The sequence below is a fragment of the Lithobates pipiens genome, unplaced genomic scaffold (assembly GCF_037356315.1).
Source record: "Lithobates pipiens isolate NorthernLeopardFrog02 unplaced genomic scaffold, aLitPip1_a1.2 Scaffold_19, whole genome shotgun sequence".
Classification (NCBI taxonomy): Eukaryota; Metazoa; Chordata; class Amphibia; order Anura; family Ranidae; genus Lithobates; species Lithobates pipiens.
In genome coordinates this window covers 478,411,401-478,433,020 of record NW_027507764.1, presented here as the reverse complement: position 1 = coordinate 478,433,020, position 21,620 = coordinate 478,411,401, and the positions used below count along the sequence as shown (strand labels likewise).

The window sequence follows — 21,620 nt, the reverse complement described above, 5'->3', positions numbered from 1 at the left end:
GATCCCTTTTATTCCTATTACAAGGAATGTAAACATCCCTTGTAATAGAAAAAAAAGCATGACAGGTCCTCTTAAATATGAGATCTGGGTCAAATAGTCCTCAGATCTCATATTTGGACTTAAATGCAATAAAAAAAAGTCATTTGAAAAAATGACATTGAAAAAAAAATGGGGTGCCTTGGGGAAGGGGGGCGCGTGGCCCCCCCACCCCAAAGCACCTTGTCCCCATGTTGATGAGGACAAGGGCCTCTTCACGACAACCCTGGCCGTTGGTTGTCGGGGTCTGTGGGTGGGGGGGCTTATTGGAATCCGTGAGCCCCCTTTAATAAGGGGGCCCCCGGATCCCGGCCCCCCCACCCTATGTGGATGAGTATGGGGTACAATGTACCCCTAACCATTCACCTGTGAAAAAAATGTGCAAAAAAAACCCACAACACACAAGGGTTAAAATAGTTTATTGCACAGCTCCAGGGGTCTTCTTCCGTCTTCGGGGGTCTTCTCGTCGGAGTCCTCCGCTATCTTCTGCTCTTGCTAGCTCTTTTACTAGCAGAGGAGCCCGGCTTTCTTCTTCGCCGCCACCCTCTTCTTCCGACTTCGGGGGGTCTTGTCCCCTTCTTCGGGGGTCTTGTCCCCCTCTTCGGTTCTTCTTGCCGGGCCACCGCGCCTTCTTCTAGCTCTTTTACAAGCGGTGGCCCGGTCTTCTGTCGCCGCTGTCTTCTGTTCTTCTCTTCTGGTGATGTTGCCTCGTCGCTGTCTCCAGTCCCAACGACAGGACACGTGGCGACTTATATAGGGACATCACTGGAGCATCCTCTGGGACTGAGACATCATAATGGGTGGGGACATCATCCGGTGATGTCCCTATGTAAGTCGCCGCACGCCGCGTGTCCTGTCATTGGGACCAGAGACAGCGACGAGGTAACATCTCCAGAAGAGAAGAACAGAAGAGAAGAACAGAACGCAGCGGCGACAGAAGACCGGGCCACCACTTGTAAAAGAGCTAGAAGAAGCTACGGTGGCCCGGCAAGAAGAACCGAAGAGGGGGACAAGACCCCCAAAGTCGGAAGAAGAGGGCGGCGGTGAAGAAGAAAGCCGGGCTCCTCCCCTAGTAAAAGAGCTAGCAAAAGAGCAGAAGATAGCAGAGGAGTCCGACGAGAAGACCCCCGAATACGGAAGAAGACCCCCGGAGCTAAGCAATAAACTATTTTAACCCTTGTGTGTTGTGTTTTTTTTTTGCACATTTTTTTCACAGGTGAATGGGTAGGGGTACATTGTACCCCATATTCATTCACATAGGGTGGGGGGCCGGGATCCCGGGGCCCCCTTATTAACGGATTCCGATAAGCCCCCCGCCCGCAGACCCCGACAACCAACGTCCAGGGTTGTCGGGAAGAGGCCTCATCAACATGGGGACAAGGTGCTTTGGGGTGGGGGGCCGCGCCGTCCTATCAGACTGCATAATCACTCAGAGCTTCCTACTACTCCCCATGTGACCACGTGACATCACATGGAGTGGAAAAAAAAGGCATCGGACAGTATTACTGCAGTCTTATCAGTTGAAGCCGATAAGACTGACATAGGCGAACACTGGACAATCGGCACAAGTAAATACTATGAAATAAAACAAGTCAGCTATGAGCAGGGAAGCAGAGTTGCCATGGAAACGTTGGATTGGGAAGAAGGCTTGGTTAACAGTATAGGAAGTGCTCAATGTAAGGGCGGAAATACACTCCACTGTGGACTCAGAAAACAATACTTAAGATGGCGCTGCCTTACCCCTGGAAACAAGATTTTTTAAAGTTTCTTTTAACAGTAAGTAATTTGCGATTTGGGCTGGATTACAGTGGCTATAGTTTGATAATTACTTATTATAATGGACTAAATAAAAAGAAGCATCAGAGTGGGAGAGTTTATTTCCTTTTTTAAAGGGGAAATAGCATATATGACCTATATGTTATAGGTCCACACATACAGGTGAGCGCTATCACGTCAGGTGGAGGATTCACATGGTGATATCATTTCATGCTTATTTGACTTAAGTATATGCTTTAAAGAGAACTGTATTTGAAAGTCAATATCTGCACATGTATGGACTAAAGGTTAACACAGAAATTGCAAGAACTGGATAATAAATGTGAACATTCACTCATTGAATGGTATACAATTTTTCTTACATTGATTTATTTTATAAGAGTGTGTCATTTCTATTGTTAACATGCTCAATATTGTTCTGAGGCACTATATATTTAAAGTTATTAATTTATTATGCGAGTCAGTAAATATATACATATACAGATTTCTGCATGTTTTTTTTTTCATACACTATAGTACCAAAAGTATTTGGATGCCTGCCTTTACATGCACATGAACTTTAACGACAATCCAGTCTTATTCCGTTGGGTTCAATATCGAGTTGGCCCACCTGTTGCAGCTATAACAGCTTCATCTCTTCTGGGAAGGCTGCCCACAAGGTTTAGAAGTGTGTCTATGAGAATGTTTGACCATTATTCCAGAAGCACATTTGTGAGGTCAAGCACTGATGTAAACGAGAAGGCCTGCCACAGTTTTCTCTCTAATTCATCCCAAAGGTGTTCTATAGGGTTGATATCAGGACTCTGTGCAGGCTAGTCAAGTACCTCTACCCCAAATTCGCTAATCCATGTCTTTATGGACCTTGCTTTGTGCACTGGTTCAAATCATTCAGTGGAGGTGGGGGGGGGGGGAGGTTATGGTGTGGGGTTGTCTTTTAGGAGTTGGGCTTGGCCCCTTAGTTCCAGTGAAGGAAACTCTGAAGGCATCAGCAAGGGAACAGTTTGAGGGAACAGTTTGGGGATGGCCCTTACTGGTCCAACATGACTGCACACCAGTGCACAAAGCAATGTCCATAAAGACATGGAAGAGCAAGTTTGAGGTGGTTGACTGGCCTGCACAGAGTCCTGACCCCAACCCAATAGAACAATTTTGTGATGAATTAGAGCGCTCTCCAACATAAGTGCCTGATCTTACCAGATGCGCTTCTGGAAGATTGGTCAAACATTCCAATAGACACACTCCTAAACCTTGTGGACAGCCTTCCCAGAAGAGTTGAAGCTGTTATAGCTGCAAAGGGTGGGCCAACTCAATAGTGAACCCTACCGACTAAGACTGGGAAGCCATTAAAGATCATGTGCGTGTATAAGCAGGTGTCCCAATACTTTTGGTAATATAGTGTATATAGAGTATCTCACATAAGTGAGTATACCACTCACTTTTTTGCAAATATTTTGTTATATGTTTTCATGTGACAACACTGAACAAATGACACTTTACTACAATGTAAAGTAGCGAGTGTACAGCTTGTATAACAGTGTAAATTTGCTGTCCCCTCAAAATAACACAACACACAGCCATTAAAGTGGTTGTAAACCCTTAGGCCGCGTACACACGGGCGGACTGTTCGCCCAACCTTGTTCGGCAAACAGTTTCATCAAACAGTCCGCTCAAAATTTGCATGAGCGGACTTGCCCACACACGAGCGGACTGTTTGACGAACAAGGTTGGGCAAACAGTTCGCTCAACTTTTGAAATGAACGGACTCGCCCACGTAAGGCGGAGGCAAATCCGCCCATTTCGAGCGCGTGTACAGGTAGGCGGGGCCCGCGAAGGAGACGTCGCGGACTCCGCCGCCTGGAATGGGCTTAAAGGGGAACCCCAACGCCGAAAAAAATCGGCGTGGGGGTTCCCCCCAAGTCCACACCAGACCCTTGTCCGAGCACGCTACCCGGCCGGCCAGGAAAGGGGGGCGAGCGAGCGCGCCCCCCCTCCCGAGCCGTACCAGGCCGCGTGCCCTCAACATGGGGGGTGCCTTGGGGAAGGGGGGGCCGCGCGGCCCCCCCACCCCAAAGCACCTTGTCCCCATGTTGATGAGGACAAGGGCCTCTTCCCGACAACCCTGGCCGTTGGTTGTCGGGGTCTGCGGGCGGGGGGCTTATCGGAATCCGGGAGCCCCCTTTAAGAAGGGGGCCCCCGGATACCGGCCCCCCACCCTATGTGAATGAGTATGGGGTACAATGTACCCCTACCCATTCACCTGTGAACTAAAGTACAATAAAAAACACAACACAGAGAAAAAATATTTTATTGCACAGCTCCGGGGGTCTTCGGGGGTCTTCTCGCCGGACTCCTCCGCTATGTGTGTGTAGCTCTTTTACTAGCGGAGGAGCCCGGCTTTCTTCCTCCCCGCCGCCGGCCTCTTCTCCCGACTTCGGGGGTCTTGTTCCCCTCTTCGGTTCTTCTGCCGGGCCACCGCGCCTGGTCCGGTGGCCCGGTCTTCTGTCGCCGTCTTCCGTTCTTCTGTCGCCGCCTTCGGTTCTTCTGCCGGGCCACCGCGCCTTCTTGTAGCTCTTTTACAGGCGGTGGCCCGGTCTTCTGTCGCCGCTGTCGTCGCCGCCGCCGCCTTCCGTTCTTGTTCTTCTTCTTGTTCTTCTTCTTCTTCTCCTGGAGATGTTGACTCGACGATCTCTCCGGCCGGAATGGCAGAGCCGCGCTGTGCGGTCACTTATATAGTGACAATGGGGCGGTGTCACATGGTATATGTCACATGGGTTGGTCACATGGTGACCCCGCCCCCTTACGATGTCATAGTCCCCATGTGACATCAACCCATGTGACCAACCCATGTGACATATACCATGTGACACCGCCCCATTGTCACTATATAAGTGGCAGCGGAGCGTGTCCCTGGCATTCCGGCCGGAGAGCTCGTCGAGTCAACATCTCCAGGAGAAGAAGAAGAAGAACAAGAAGAAGAACAAGAACGGAAGGCGGCGGCGGCGGCGGCGACGACAGCGGCGACAGAAGACCGGGCCACCGCCTGTAAAAGAGCTACAAGAAGGCGCGGTGGCCCGGCAGAAGAACCGAAGGCGGCGACAGAAGAACGGAAGACGGCGACAGAAGACCGGGCCACCGGACCAGGCGCGGTGGCCCGGCAGAAGAACCGAAGAGGGGGACAAGACCCCCGAAGTCGGGAGAAGAGGCCGGCGGCGGGGAGGAAGAAAGCCGGGCTCCTCCGCTAGTAAAAGAGCTACACACACATAGCGGAGGAGTCCGGCGAGAAGACCCCCGAAGACCCCCGGAGCTGTGCAATAAAATATTTTTTCTGTGTTGTGTTTTTTATTGTACTTTAGTTCACAGGTGAATGGGTAGGGGTACATTGTACCCCATACTCATTCACATAGGGTGGGGGGCCGGTATCCGGGGGCCCCCTTCTTAAAGGGGGCTCCCGGATTCCGATAAGCCCCCCGCCCGCAGACCCCGACAACCAACGGCCAGGGTTGTCGGGAAGAGGCCCTTGTCCTCATCAACATGGGGACAAGGTGCTTTGGGGTGGGGGGGCCGCGCGGCCCCCCCTTCCCCAAGGCACCCCCCATGTTGAGGGCACGCGGCCTGGTACGGCTCGGGAGGGGGGGCGCGCTCGCTCGCCCCCCTTTCCTGGCCGGCCGGGTAGCGTGCTCGGACAAGGGTCTGGTGTGGACTTGGGGGGAACCCCCACGCCGATTTTTTTCGGCGTTGGGGTTCCCCTTTAAGCCCATTCCAGGCGGCAGAGCCCGCGACGTCTCCTTCGCGGGCCCCGCCTACCTGTACACGCGCTCGAAATGGGCGGACTTTCCGAGCGGGAACAGTCCGCTCATTTCGAAAGTACAGCGGACAAGCCCACACACGGGTGGACTGTTCGCTCAAACACAGTTTCAGCGGACAGTTTTTCGGAATTTCCGAAAGACTTTGTCCGTCCAACTGTCCGCTGAAACTGTCCGCTGAAAGCCCACACACGAGCGGACTGTCCGCCCAAACACTGTTCAGCGGACAAGGTTGGGCGAACAGTCCGCCCGTGTGTACGCGGCCTTACAAACACACTTTGACCTACAGGTAAGCCTAGATTAAGGCTTACCTGTAGGTCCAAGAAATATCTCCTAAACCTACTCCTGTGTCAGGTAAGTGACACATAATGGACTACTATGCGATGCATAGTAGTCCATTTTGCTTTACCTTTGCAGGGAATGAAAGAGGAAGTAAACTAATCAGGGTTTACTTCCTCTTTAATGTCAAAACCGCTGTCAACAAAATTGAGTACATCCCTAAATGAAAATGTCCAAATTGGGACTAAAGGGTCAATATTTTGTGTGGCCACCATTATTTTCCAGCACTGCCTTAACCCTCTTGGGCATGGAGTTCACCAGAGCTTCCCAGGTTGCCACTGGACTCCTCTTCCACTCCTCCATGACGTTATCACGGAGCTGGTGGATGTTAGAGACCTTGCGCTCCTCCACCTTCCTTTTGAGGATGCCCCACAGATGCTCAATAGGGTTTAGGTCTGGAGACATGCTTGGCCAGTCCATAACCTTTACCCTCAGCTTCTTTAGTAAGGCAGTGGTCATCTTGGAGGTGTGTTTGGGGACGTTATATTGGAATACTGCCCTGCAGCCCAGTCTCCGAGGGGAGGTGATCATGCTCTGCTTCAGTATGTCACAGTGCATGTTGGCATTCATGGTTCCCTAAATGAACTGTAGCTCCACAGTGCAAGCAGCACTGATGCAGCCCCAGACCATAACACTCCCACCACCATGCTTGACTGTAGTCAAGACACACTTGTCTTTGTACTCCTCACCTGGTTGCCGCCACACACTCTTGACACCATCTGAACCAAACAAGTTTATCTTGGTCTCATCAGACCACGTGACATGGTTCCAATAATCCATGTCCTTAGTCTGCTTGTCTTAAGCAAACTGTTTGCAGGCTTTCTTGCGCATCATCTTTAGAAGAGGTTTCCTTCTGGGATGACAGTCATGCAGACCAATTTTATGCAGTGTGCGGCGTATGGTCTGAGCACCGACAGGCTGACCCCACCCCCCCCCCCCACCCCCACCCCTTCAACCTCTGCAGCAATGCTGGCAGCAGTCATATGTCTATTTCCCAAAGATAACCTCTGGATATGACGCTGAGTATGTGCACTCAACTTCTTTGGTCAACCACGATGAGGCCTGTTCTGAGTGGAACCTGTCCTGTTAAACCTCTATATGGTCTTGGCCACCATGCTGCAGTTCTGTCTCAGGGTCTTGGTGATTTTCTTATAGCCTAGGCCATCTTTATGTAGAGCAACAATTCTTTTTTTCATATTCTTAGAGAGTTCTTTGCCCTGTGGTGCCAAGTTGAACTTCCAGTGACCATTAAGAGAAAGAGCAATAACACAAAGTTTGACACACCGGCTCTCCATTCACACCTGAGACCTTGTAACACTAACTAGTCACATGAAAAATGGCTAATTGGGCCAAATTTGGACATTTTCACTTAGGGGTTTACTCACTTTTGTTGCCAGTGGTTTATGCCATGTACACACGGCCGGACTTTGACAGCAAAGGTCCGACGCAACGAATCCGCCGGACAATTAGATTGTGTGTGGGTTTCATCTGACCTTTGCTGTCGAAAAATCAGACGGACTTTAGAAATAAAACACGTTTCAAATCTTTCAGACGGACTTGAGTCCGGACCAAAAATCAGTTTGCCTGTATGTTAGTCTGACGGACAAAAACCGACGCTAGGGCAGCTATTGGCTACAAACTTCCTTATTTTAGTCCGGCCGTACGTCATCGTGGTCAAAACCATCAGACTTTGGTGTGATTGTGTGTAGACAAGTCCATTTTGGTGGAACTCTGTCGAAACGCAGTCGAAAAGTCCTTCGGAGTTCAGTCCGAGGAAAAGTCCGGCCATGTTTACAGGGCATTAGACATTAATGGCTGTGTGTTGAGTTATTATGAGGGGACAGCAAATTTACATTGTTATACAAGCTGTACACTCACTGCTTTACACTGTAGCAAAGTGTAATTCCTTCAGTGTTGTCGCATGAAAAGATATAATAAAATATTTACAAAAATGTGAGGGGTGTACTCACTTTTGTGAGATACTGTATATATATATATATATATTGCATTCACATCAGTCCCTGCCCTCAAGGAGCTTACAATCTATAAGGTCCCTAACTCACATTCAAACGTACACATACTATGGCCAATTTAGACAGGAGCCAATTAACCTACCAGCATGACTTTGGATTGTGGGAGGAAACCAGAGCACACAGAAGAAGCCCACACAGGCACAGGAAGAACATGCAAACTCCAGGCAGGTAGTGCCATGGTTAGGATTCAAACCGATGACCCTAGTGCTCCTAGGCAGAAGTGCTAACTTACTGAGCTCTGCAGAGTGTAACATCGGCTCTCTCTTCCCTTTTTTCTGACAGCTCAGACAAGCTTTATAAATCATGCACTTTGAATGGATGGAGAGAAGAGAAGACTCTAGGAGGATTTGTTTCACCTCTTTGTTTCACCTGAAGATAGTCACATCCCTGGGTATATGGAATGGTTTACAACCACTTTAATAGCATGCTTTCTCTTATTGTTTGAAAGCCTTGTGCATTGATATTAAAGCATTTTGTGAATGAACTGTATGTGTAAGGTAAAATAAGTAACAGGACCCAAAAATGTTTTTTTATTTTTTTTACTGAATGTGTATTATGCCATTTTCCAAATGACAATAATACTGTAAATATGACGTTTTGAAGGTACATACAAATACAGCTAGTTTTACATATTCCTTTTTCATTTGAGAGCCCCCGCAAAAAAAAATACCATACCCATGTTCATTAGTAATGTATATTTAGAAAACAGGTTAGATGATAGCTGGGCAGCTAAAGTTAAGCGCAAAATCACTACCATTCCAAAGTGATACCCCCCCCCCCCCCATAAACACATGCAGCACATCACTGATTTCTGCCATTGATCACTGGCCATTCTTCTAGCCTTCTAGTGCATGTGTTTGCACAGCAGACAGAGGCCATGCTGAAACAATGCCTACTCAAGTTCTTTTACACTCAGCTTGTGCAGACAGGCAAAATCTGCTCAATGTCTGGATGTTTCTGTACAATACAAGGTCTGCATAGAGCTAGTTTTCCGTTGGTCAAGCTTTGCCTGTCCATGCAAACTGAGCACATGCAGTACCACCTGAGCAGCCACAGAGTAAAAAAAACAAAAAAACAGTGGTGTGGTTCAGTATATCGGGATGATTGAGGACTCAGACATGTTTTTCATTATCACTTGTCAACATTGTAAGCTAGAAACCATGGTGACTAGGGATGAGCTTCGAGTTCGAGTCGAACTCATGTTCGACTCGAACATTGTCTGTCCGCCTCGAACATTGCCTGCCCGCCTGTACAGCGAACAGTGAACAATTTGGGGTGTTCGCGGCAAATTCGAAAAGAAACGGAACAGCCTGTACAAGTCTATGGGAGAAATCTAAAGTGCCAATTTTAAAGACTAATATGCAAGTTACTGTCCTAAAAAGTGTTTGGGGACCTGGGTCCTGCCCCAGGGGACATGGATCAATGCAATTGATCCAGTGATTTTAATAATGATTAAAGTGAAACAATAAAAGTGTAATATTCCTTTAAATTTCGTACCTGGGGGGGTGTCTATAGTATGCCTGTGAAGGGACGCATGTTTCCCGTGCTTAGAACTGTCCCTGCACAAAGTGTCATTTCTGCAGAAAAAAAAATCATTTAAAATCACTCGCGGCTATAATGAATTGTCGGCTCCCGTAATACAGAGAACACTCATTGAAAGTCATTGAAAAAAAAAAAAAAATAAGCGTGGAGTTCCCCCAAATTCAATTACCAGGCCCTTCAGGTCTGGTATGGATATTAAAGGGAACCCCACGTCGGGGGGCGGGGTCAGGTGATGGGTGGCCCCGCCCTCCGCATATAACAAACGTCAGGCCGCCGGGATCCCCGCAGTGTCTCCTCCGTGGAGACAGAAGATGGATGGATGCGCTGGAGCGAGAGATCACCCGTCTCTGGATCAGATCAGCCATCGCTGGACCCGGAGAGATGATCATCCGTCGATGGATAGCAAGAGTGGATTACCACAGCTGGAATCTTTTTAAAAAAATGTTTTTAAATTTTTTTAATAAAGGAATTTTTCAAAAGTGTGTACTTTTGTACCCCCTTACCATTTCAAACAGGGGGAGCAGGGATCTGGGGGTCCCCTTGTTAAAGGGGGCTTCCAGATTCTGATAAGCCCCTCGCCCGCAGACCCCCACAACCACAGGCCAGGGTTGTGGGGATGAGGCCCTTGTCCCCATCAACATGGGGACATTGTGCTTTGAGGGGTCACAGACCCCCAAAGCATCCTCCCAATGTTGAGGGCATGTGGCCTGGTATGGTTCAGGGGGGGGTGCTCTCTCGCCCCCCTCTTTTCCTGCGGCCTGTCAGGTTGCGTGCTCGGATAAAGGGTCTGGTATGGATTTTTAGGGGGACCCCCACATCAATTTTTTTTTTAATTTGAAGCGGGATTCCCCTTAATATCCATACCAGACCTGAAACTTCTTTTTGCATTGATACATGTCCCCTGGGGCAGGACCCAGGTCCCCAAACACTTTTTAGGACAGTAACTTGCATATTAGCCTTTACAATTAGCACTTTAGATTTTGAACGTTCGAGTCCCATAGACTTTAATATGGTTCTAAATTTCACATGACGTTTAGGTCTGTTCGCAGATTCTGGTGCGAACCGAACTGGGGGGGGGGTGTTCGGCTCATCCTTAATGGTGACTATTGGTTGCCTCCTTGGACCCTGGTCAACTCATGCTTTGACTTCTACAGTATGGTCCTCCCTAGTGAACCTTGTGCGGTTTTACTGTTTAAACTATGTATATGCAAAGTCCTGCTCATATCAATCAATGTTTGTCTATATAACTAAATCTTACCTCTACAAAGCCGAGTTTCAGCTTCTCCAATAGGTCTTTGTGCTCTTGTTCTAGGGCTGCTAGTTTCTTCCCTCTATTGCTGATATCTTCTAGAGTATGAGATTCATCATTTCCCGCTAAACCATTTTCTTCTTGCTTAATCACCTTTTGGAAATAAAAACATACTGTAGAGTCATATTTTTATTTTTATTTACAGTTCAGTGAAAAATGAATTACCTTTTTTACATTAAGCATTTTATTATTAGGTCTAGTAGTGCATAAATAGAGGCCAAGAAAAAATACCTGTATTGTTTTCAAGTGATGTCCTGAATAAACAATTACAAAATGCACAATTTCAGTTATAGGTCAGAACAAAATCATATGTAGTAATTTGTTGTACTGTCTTTAGTTAAAATGATTGCAACTAGATTTTTCTTGTAATTATTGACCATACTGTAGCCTCACATGTTATACAGGGGTAATAGAGCCCAAACACTGCTAGCCCTGATAGTATGGCCAAGAGAAAGTTACCAGCATCTAATGGCAACATATGATGCAGTTCTCCTTTACCATTTGATCCTTTTATCTCCTGGTAGTAAAGACACTATTCTCCCTAGAATACAGAGCTCCTCCCATTTTTTACATGAGTAGAAGCGAGATAAAGGACATTAGTCAAAGTAAGATCTAATGCTAATGCATAGAAATGTTTCTTTATAATAGGTACTAAGTACTGACGCCATACACAAACCGAATTGTCAGTTAGTGTCCAATTGTCTGCTGCAATATTGCAGTCCCGCTAAAAGTCGCTAATCACCACCATTACTAGTAAGAAATAAACAAGTATTCCAGTACATATTCCATAGTTTGTAGAAATTGACATTTGGGAGAACAGAAAAACAACATAAACAGAGGTAAATGCCAAACCCAGGCACTAAAGACAGATACCAGAGACAAAAAAAAATGCATAACAAAGTATTATGCTGCCTAGGCAAGATGGCTGCCCAAGCTGAGTCAGGGCTGGAATAGGAAACCATGATAAACATGTTGTATTTATAGAAAAAAGTACAAGAGGGCAACGAGGTAGGGAGGGGGTGGTGCCGTGGAGCCTGAAGCACCAGGCATGCAGATTAAGAAGTTCAAAAACAAGTATGAACCCAGTGTAAGGCCACCAAGTAAATGTACTGCAGGTGAAAATAAACAGAAAAGTGAATACATCATAAATCGTAGAGTTTGAGCTCAGAACAGGGAGAGCACAGAAGGTGCCAACCCCCATAGCAGAGTAGTCCCACTGGTCACAGAAAAGTACATAGGGATGATAAGGAGAATAAACTCCATAGACCTGTGACAGGTAACATCAGAGAGGAGATCACTGGAGAAAGAGTAGGCTGGAAACAGGGCTAAAGGGAAGGCTCCAGAGTGGACAGCAAGCAGGAGGGACTGGATGGAAACAAAGTGTGAGAGCCAGAGTAAGGTAGAGAAGAAAATGTCTGCAAAAAATTGTACGGATCACATATTAACCACTTGCCGACCACGCTATAGCCCAATGACGGCTACAGCGCAACCGGCTAGATCTGGGAGGCGATCACATGATGGCCTCCCGTGCTTTGTGCTTCCCCTGAGGTGTGCACCCAGAAGTGTCTGTGATTGCTGGATCCTCGAGGACCCAGCGCATCATGCATCATGGTAAAGGGCCAATCACAGTGGCCCTTTACCATTTGATCACTCCATCCAATGATGTAGTGATCACTTGTCAAAAAAATAGACTAGTGCCCGGTTAAGCTTGCGCTGCTGCGATGTATCAGTGTGAGGAAAGAAGAAGGAAACACTACAGCAGTGAGAGCTGGCATGATCTCGAGTGCCCATACAGTGCTGAACAGTGCCCCTATAGTGCTGAACAGTGCCATCAGTGCCTCTGCAGTGCTAAACAGTGCCATCTGTTCCCCTACAGTGCCATCAGCTCCCTATGTTGCCACTACAGTGCTCATCAGCACCGCTATAGAGCTCACCAGTGTAAAAATGTATAAGAAATGCTTTCCACATTTTTAAAACACTTGTGGGAAAAAAACAACACGTTCAAAAGACTCATTTCAAGATTCAAAAATTATTGGAAAGACCATAAGGATCAACAGTAAGACCATAAGGATTAACAGTAAGAAAGAAAGGAGCTCATCTGGGTAACACCACTGTGGTGAGCGGGTCTGTTCCCGCTGAGGTGGATTCGGAGCAAAGACATTGGCTGTGGCTCCAAGCACTTCCTAGTAAGGCTTTGCTCCGAATACACCACAGTGGGATCAGACTGGCTCACCTCTGCAGTGTTACCTAGGTGAGCGCTTTTCCTTTTCCATGGTATTGTACATTTATCATTTTGAGATTGGTAGCACAGCACACTTTTATTATATGTTATTTATAAATTGTACACAATTTTGTGCATGCAGCAACCCACAGATTAATTGATGTATCATATTTATTTTTATAATTTGAGAGCCATCACTTGGTAGTGAGAATTTTAAGGCAAGCACATCACCACGTTACTTTAGAAGCTCACAAAAAAAAATCAGATCATTGTTTTTTTACAAAAAGTTTTATTCTTTACTGATAGTGGTTGTAAAGGCTGAAGGTTTTTGACCTTCATGCATTCTATCTATGGAAGTAAAAAACCTTCTGTGTGCTGCTCTTAGCCCCTCCCTTATATTCAGCTGAGCTCCCTCTAGATCCAGCGATGTGCATGGGAGCCTCGCCTGTCCCTGTTCTCTCTCCTCATTGGCTGAAACACAGCAGTGGGAGCTCCTGTCAATAACAGCCAGTGTGCCACTGAGGTAAGAGCAGGGGTGGGGCCAAGCTGCAGCTCTATGTATCTTATGGAGGCATAGAGCGTGGCTTGGAAGTGAGCATGCAACAGTGCTATGCTTGCTATTGGGGCACTGGTCAAAGGGGATCTGAGAAGAAGAGGATCGGGGCTGCTGTGTGCAGAACCATTACACAGAGCAGGCAAGTATGACATTTTTTTTTTAAAATAACAAAGAACCTTTAAAATCACGTGAAGCTCTCACTTAAACGGAAGCAAAATAAGACCCTTTTGCACAGTTCTACCTATCCTTGTCTTGGAAAAACTGGTGTAAGCCTTACTGTATGTCCATTCCTAAACTGTCTAAATATCCTCCCCATAACATGGGTGCTGTCATGAAAAAGGAATATGCCTTTATCAATGAGGACCCTTTTTAAAGCATCTCACCAAAACCAAATTTTGCAGGAGATGCCACTTATTTCAATTCAAACAAATTACAGAGTTCAGGGAACTAATCATATATATGGAGGAATGAGGTTTCTAGGGGCATTCTATCCCACATACAGTTGTCATTTTAACAAAAACAATGTGTAGTGGCTACCGATTAAAAAAGAAATGTAATTTTAATAAAGGTTATATACAAATTATGAAGCTTGCATAGCAATCAGATATGTTTACCATTCTTTTTCTTCTTCTTTTTTTTTTTTTAGCAAGAGTATTGTTTCTTTTACAGATTTATGAACGGATGTTTTTAAGTTCTATTTGTAGAAAATCTTTTTCAATTTTAGTTCTATTCAATCAATACATATTTATTACAAGGTGCATCTCTGACATTCCGTGTGAAAAGCATGATGGACTAACTTACGTCTGTTTTTAGGGCAACAGCTGAAAAAAGCCTACAAACACAGAGCTACACAATATTATATGTTTAAATAAAAAAAATAAAAAAAGATTAAATAAAAATAAAAAAAAAGAATGTAGTGGGTCTTTTTTTGGGCTGAATTAAATGATAGTGCGACTTATTGCACCTATGTATTACCGCAGGCAAATGTTGTCTAATGAAAGGTGGTAATGGTGGCTCTACAGGTTGAAAGTTGCGATGAAAAAATGTTGTCTGCCTCATAGCGGATTAAAACAAAGACTGATATTTATTTCATATATTTATTGCTCAATTTAACGTTTTGACCGGAGTTCATCCCTAATTTCTTCCATATATGGCTGCAAAAGTGATACAGCTATGCGGTAAAAAAAAAAAAAAATGCGACACATGTTTCAAATTTAAGGTAAAAAATATGACTGATTGTAACAAACACCAATTTCTGTTTTTTTCTAGTACAGTGCGTAAAGAATGCAGCATCTCATAATGAAAACATTGCCTTTGCGGCTAAGACCCCAAAATATTACATTTATAAAAGGTCTCAAAGAACAATCTGCTGCCAAGACAGTGGAAAGAGAATGTACAATGGCCAGAAAATCTGTGAATGTTGAGAAAGATCAACAGTAAATTATTTTTAAGAAGAAAAAATACAGATTTCTTTGTAGAAAGGTAACTTGAAAGATAGTTATAGCCGGCCTGATTTGAAATACATTTTATAGCTTAGTACAGAAATATATATGGGGATTCAAAGGGAACACATAACTTTTTCTTAAATCACTATATATCTATTTTATGTGGATACTTTTGTCACACATACAGACCTGAACTTATAATTGAGGATTCTCTACTTGAACTGCCAGTTATTGTAAAGAATGGACAAATGCATCAGCATAGACTGGTTATATATACTGATCTGATCTTGTCCTTGTGATCTTAGTCTTTTGTACTCAATGGCAAAATGCCATTGTACATGAGTAAGGTTTACACATGCTCTACTTTTTGTATATGAAAAGATAAAGCACAACTTTAAATACAACCTATACATAGACTGTATATATATATATGTTTTTAACATTAATACACCTTGATAAAGGTTTTTCAGATTTTGTAATTTCACTTTTGAATGGAGAAGGGATCGAGCCCCTGTCAGGTTTTTATTGCCGTGTGTCCATTTTGAAGAGATGTACACTCAAACAACAGAAACTGAAATGATCTAAAAAAATTGATAGGAAATCCCAAAACTGAAAAATCTTCCACTACACTTTGACAACTAACATTTTAGATTTTCCTCCAGAGTCAACCCTAGGAAACTTTCAATCCTGTGGCTTTTGTAGCTGGGACAGAACGTGACAGTAAATCTCTGACACAGACAGAAAGAAAAACTTGGAGTTCCTAAAACAGTAGAGAACTCGGTGACTGGAGAAGAGCTGACCTTGCGATTTAGCTCTCCCTTTTTTTTAATGAATTCATTTTTATTACACACCACTGGTTTCAGACTCCTGAATATGCAATACACATTTGTAAATCACTTTGCTATAGAAAAGTACGTAACTTCTTTTTAAGCTTTTTTAGAGTTCCTTTTTTTTAAATGTAAGTTTGGCTACAAAAATAAATGCAAGCACTTGAAGTTATGTGAACTTACCTTCAGAGATCATAAACACCCTGGGGACCCTGAAACCCAAGGTGCACTAATAGGAAAATTTTAACACTTATCGGTAAAGTTAAGCGGTGCCCATCCCCCCAAATGACATTTTACAGTGATATGCAAGCAGGGTAAGGCAGGCCAGATTTAAGCTTCGCCAGGTAAAGCTGGCCATACACCTATAGATTATCTGCAGATTTTCTATGGTTAGATGGAAAAAGTGGGAGATTCCTCCATTCACACAGTTTAGCAAACATGGAGAAATCTGTTGCACTTTTTCCATCTAACCATAGAAAATCTGCAGATAATCTATAGGTGTATGGCCAGCTTAAGGGGGATCTCAGGTGTTTGGAAAGATGTATAAAAGGTAAGTGCAAGCACCTCTAGGTATCCAGTTTAAAATGTTTTTGGAACTGACAGATGTACCATGGATAGTTAACCAGGCCTTTTTTGGAAGTTTAAATTAATATTTTTTGCTAGAAAATTAACACGCAAACATGATATATATATATATATATATATATATATATATATATATATATATATTTTTTTTTTTAGCAGAGACTCTAGAGAATAAAATGGCGATTTCTGTTATATTTTATGTCACACCGTATCTGTGCAGCGGTCTTTCAAGTGCAATTTTTTGGGAAAAATAAATTTTTTTGAATAATAAAAAAAAACAAAAAAAAAAAAACAGTAAAGTTAACCAAATTATTTTGTATAATGTGAAATATGATGTTACGCCAAGTAAATAGATACCCAACGTGCCATGCTTTAAAATTGCGCATGCTTGTGGAATGGCGACAAACTACAGAACCTAAAAATCTCCACAGGTGACGCTTTCATTTTTTTTTTTACAGATTACTGGTTTAGAGATACAGAGGAGGTCTGGTGCTAGAATTATTGCTCTCGCTCTAATGATCGCAGCGATACCTCAAATGTGCGGCGCTAACACCATTTACATATGCGGGCGCGACTTACGTATGCGCTCACTTCTGTGCGCAAGCATGAAGGGATGTGGTGCTTTAAAAAAAAAAATCTCATTTTTTTTTACCTTTTTTTATTTTTACACTGTTCCTTTATTATTAAATTTATTTGATCGCTTTTATTCATATGACAAGGAATGTAAACATCCCTTGTAATAGAAATAAGCATGACAGGTCCTCTTTACTGAGAGACTTGGGGAAAAAAAGACCCAAGATCTCTCATTTACCTTTCAAGTGGATGTAAACCCACTCTCATTCTTTCTAAACTACTGCCATAGTGGTTATCTATAAGGATATACATGCCTCCTGCATGTATCCTTACCTGTCAAATGTCTCCCCTCTGTCTGTAATGAGACCTGAAAAAATGCAGATTCTGTGGGTGGGTCTGTTGTCCGGAGCTCGGTGGGTGGAATCATGATGTCAGTAGACTCCCTGCCCACTTCTACACTCCCTTTGTCAACATGCATTTTCTCCTGTGTATTTCTTACACTGGACTTTTGCTATGATCGCTAATATCCAGTCAAAATGCAGAAAAGTCACCACATGACTTCAGCATGCCCAATTATTCTGAGATGTGGCGCAACGAAGAGAGCCGACCAGTGGCATCTCCTCACAGGGTAGACCTGTACAGATAATTCCCTGATTATCAGTACCCAGCATTGATGCCAATCTGTGCCCATCAGTGATGCAAGTCAGTGCTGCCTCAGTCTATGTCTATGTGCCTGCTCCTCAGTGTTGCTGTTACATACCTAATAGGTGGCCTCTCTTATGCCTCTGACTCGAGGCCCCTGGTAGTGAAGACAGGAGCGCAGGAGTGAGGAGTGGTACGAGTGTCTGGCAGGATCAACAGTAGCAGAATCTTCAGAAGACAGGTGCAGCAGACTGGATGGCTCAGCAGACAGGTGCAGCAGACTGGATGGCTCAGCAGACAGATGCAGCAGACTGGATGGCTCAGCAGACAGATGCAGCAGACTGGATGGCTCAGCAGACAGGTGCAGCAGATTGGATGGCTCAGCAGACAGATGCAGCAGATTGGATGGCTCAGCAGACAGGTGCAGCAGATTGGATGGCTCAGCAGACAGGTGCAGCAGATTGGATGGCTCAGAAGACAGGTGCAGCAGATTGGATGGCTCAGCAGACAGGTGCAGCAGATTGGATGGCTCAGCAGACAGGTGCAGCAGACTGGATGGCTCAGCAGACAGGTGCAGCAGACTGGATGGATCAGCAGACAGGTGCAGCAGACTGGATGGCTCAGCAGACAGGTGCAGCAGACTGGATGGCTCAGCAGACAGGTGCAGCAGACTGGATGGCTAGGCAGACAGGTGCAGCAGACTGGATGGCTCGGCAGACAGGTGCAGCAGACTGGATGGCTCGGCAGACAGGTGCAGCAGACTGGATAGCTAGGCAGACAGGTGCAGCAGACTGGATGGCTAGGCAGACAGGTGCAGCAGACTGGATGGCTCGGCAGACAGGTGCAGCAGACTGGATGGCTCAGCAGAGAGGTACAGCAGACTGAAACTGGAGTTGGGTGGCTTCAGAAGGTAGGTATAGCAGACTGGAGGACAGTCTTGGAAGGTCAGGCAAGCTGAGTCAGTTATCAGGAAGGCAGCAGAACAAGAGGAGTAGGCAGAAGAATCGTCAGACAAGCTGGGGGTCAGGTGCAGGCGGATAACAGGAACAGTCTTAGACAAACCAGATCAACAGGAGCAGGTGTCAGGTTATCAGGGAACACACACACAAAGCTGAAGAGCAAACAGCAACCTTTACCTGTGTCAGACGGGTTTAAATAACCCGCCAGACGCTAACGGACGCACATGTGCATAGGCACCCGCAATCGCGCACCAATAGGTCTGGATTGCCCGTTACTGGCAGGATCTTCCTGACAGTTGTCCATCAGTGCTGCTTATCAGTGCTGCATATCAGCGCCCATCAGTGCTGCATATTAGTGCCTCATCAGTGCCCTTCAGTTCTATATCATCAGTGCTGCCTCATCAGTGCAGCGTCATCAGCGCATATAAGTGGAGACATTTTTTTTTACAAAATGTTTGGTCTTTTCCATTTTTTTTTTTTAGCAAAAAAATAAAAAACCCAGTGGTGACTAAATACCACCAAAAGAAATCTCTGTGTGAAAAACAGTGTTGCATGACCACACAAATTGTCATTCAAATTGTGACAGTGCTGAAAGCTGAAAATTGGCCTGGGAAGGAAGGGGAAGTGTCTGGTATTGAAGTGATCAAACTTTGCACATTAGTATTGATTGGACCTTGAAGAAGGGTGTACACCCCAAAAGCTTGCCCTGCAAAATTAGAGGTTACTGCTAATTCTAAAAAGTATCACGGACAGTACTCAATTATTTTGGGGGTGGTTTAATACTTGTTTTTAACTAGATGTGCCCTCATCATTTAAAGGTGTTGAGACCCTATGTAAAATGGACTACACTTGCATAGTAGCCATCCCTTATGTTTGCGTTGAACACCATTTATATCTAGGGCCACACCACTTTATATATCTGTAAATATACTTTATATGCCAGGCCCAGATTCATTGATTTGCAATGGCCCACAGCAATTGTACACCTTTATCTAGGGGCAGACTGCGTGATAGTCCTCAATGATCTTTATAAGTCATTACCTTGTTTATTCAATAGGAAACTTTAAAGAACAAAGACAATGAGCAATAGCCTACATCAACCAATCAGATTTTAGATGAAGCACAATCGTTAGGCTAGATAAGACTTAGGAGTGCCACCTCATACCTTGGAATTAGATTGGGTGGTCTCCACCAATTATTTCTCAGCTTTAAAGAATTCCAATCAGCAGGAGCATTGTGGATACAACGTAACAACGTCATTACAAAACACCACCAGTTACATACTTTTGCTTTCTGTGTCCAGCCAAGGCGAGATACACACCTCAGGCGTGTTAAACAATCCAGAGATAACACTAGTAATGTCTCTGTCTTAACTTATGAAACTGTGATATATATTTCATACGAAACTGAGAATTTGTACACAGCAGAACTTGAGAAAAAGCAGAGCGTAAATGAAGGAAAAAATAACATATGCTGCATATAACACACCCTTTAAAATATACAACGAAAAAATGTATCCGGCCTTTCTTTGTCTGCTAATACCAGGTGCAAGCCCTTTACTACTTTGCACAAAAGAAAATGTTTTATGGCTGTATTAGGAAGGAAAAAAAAAAGATTTACACATATTTAAGAATGTTTTTATTAGACAGGTATCAAAAGCCATACAGATTCAAATATCTTTCTTCTAGGGGTATTGGCACAACAAGGAAAAAGCATCTACTTTCCTGCTGATTTAAAACATTCCAGTTTATTTTTAGAGCACACATGGATATACTTTTTTTTTACCTTTCCATGGCACAGAGCCCAAAAATATAGTTTTTTTTTTTTTGCTTTCTCTTGAGAGAGCTGAAATTCATAATGTGATGGCTTGGGACCCTCTTTCCTGCAAATTCTTCCTACTATTTATTATCAGTAAAAGAAGAGCTGATTTATAGAGCTTTCTGAGCCTTAAGGCACACACTATAGGAATAACTATTATAGGCTGCACACAATTTAACCTACTTCCAAACAAAGAGGTATAATTGCTGATAGAGGAATGTATTATAACTAGAATTTTAAAAAGTCAGTCCAGAAAAAGTAGAAGACTCCTTTACACTATCAACAGTAATAAACCTTCACTACACTGAGTGCTGATAGAGAACTGGTTCATTGTGGTAAGAAGTCTGATGATTATCTCCACAGCAAGTCTGCAGTGATGTCCTCACATTTGGAGACTCCATGAGGACAGGGCAGCAACAAGCATGGGTTCCCGAAAGGATGGACAACTTCTAATAACAAAGTAATTTCATCCAAACATCAAACAGGAAGAATGGGATCTGATTGCTATGGTAAACATAATAGTTCCAGTTTTCATAAATCAGTTGTGCTTTCCTTTTTTAATTTCTTCCCTCCGAGTGTACGCATGTATGTGGGTCTTCAACAGTGGGCCACATACTGTATCTGCATGCATGTATTTGCGCTGAGCGCATGCTACACATTGCACTCCCAGTACAAAGACTGAGCTGTTTTCCCAACAGTTCTGTGTCTCATACTAATATCGGGGGCCGGGAATCCCAATACCTGATCATGTAATTACTGTGATAGCCTGTGATTGGCTATCGGTCATGGTTCAGCGCACTCGTGTTTTTTTTTTTTTTTTTTCTCAGAAGGAGAAAAAAAAAAAAGATACAATGTAGCATTTCTCCTTGTTCGGAGTAAACAAAGAAAAGTTGTGAAAAAATAAACAAAATATAAAGATAAAATGTGTAGGTCAGTGTCAGGGTCAAGCTTAGGGTCAAACATCATGCTTGGAGACAAAGGTGGGTGTCAATGCATTTTAAGCAGGATTGGAAAACTTTTTTTTTTAAATATCAGTGTGTTTTAAGTTGGATATAAAAAAATAAAGCAAAAATGTAATGTTTCTGGGCCCTACTACCACGCAGAGTGCGGTGGTAGTTCATAGATTTTTCCTGTTAGTGTAAAACTGCCTGCCCTT

At 44.3% G+C, this 21,620-nt stretch overlaps 1 protein-coding gene across 2 annotated transcripts in view; it reads right to left on the bottom strand.

The window, feature by feature from the left end:
* LOC143997335 (uncharacterized) overlaps positions 1-21,620 on the bottom strand; it is a 585,170-nt gene that overhangs the window by 217,295 nt on the left and 346,255 nt on the right. For both annotated transcript variants that reach the window (XM_077492911.1, XM_077492912.1), the window contains exon 19: positions 10,788-10,931. In XM_077492911.1, coding sequence (XP_077349037.1) covers positions 10,788-10,931 — 144 coding nt within the window. The remainder of the gene's footprint in view (positions 1-10,787; positions 10,932-21,620) is intronic.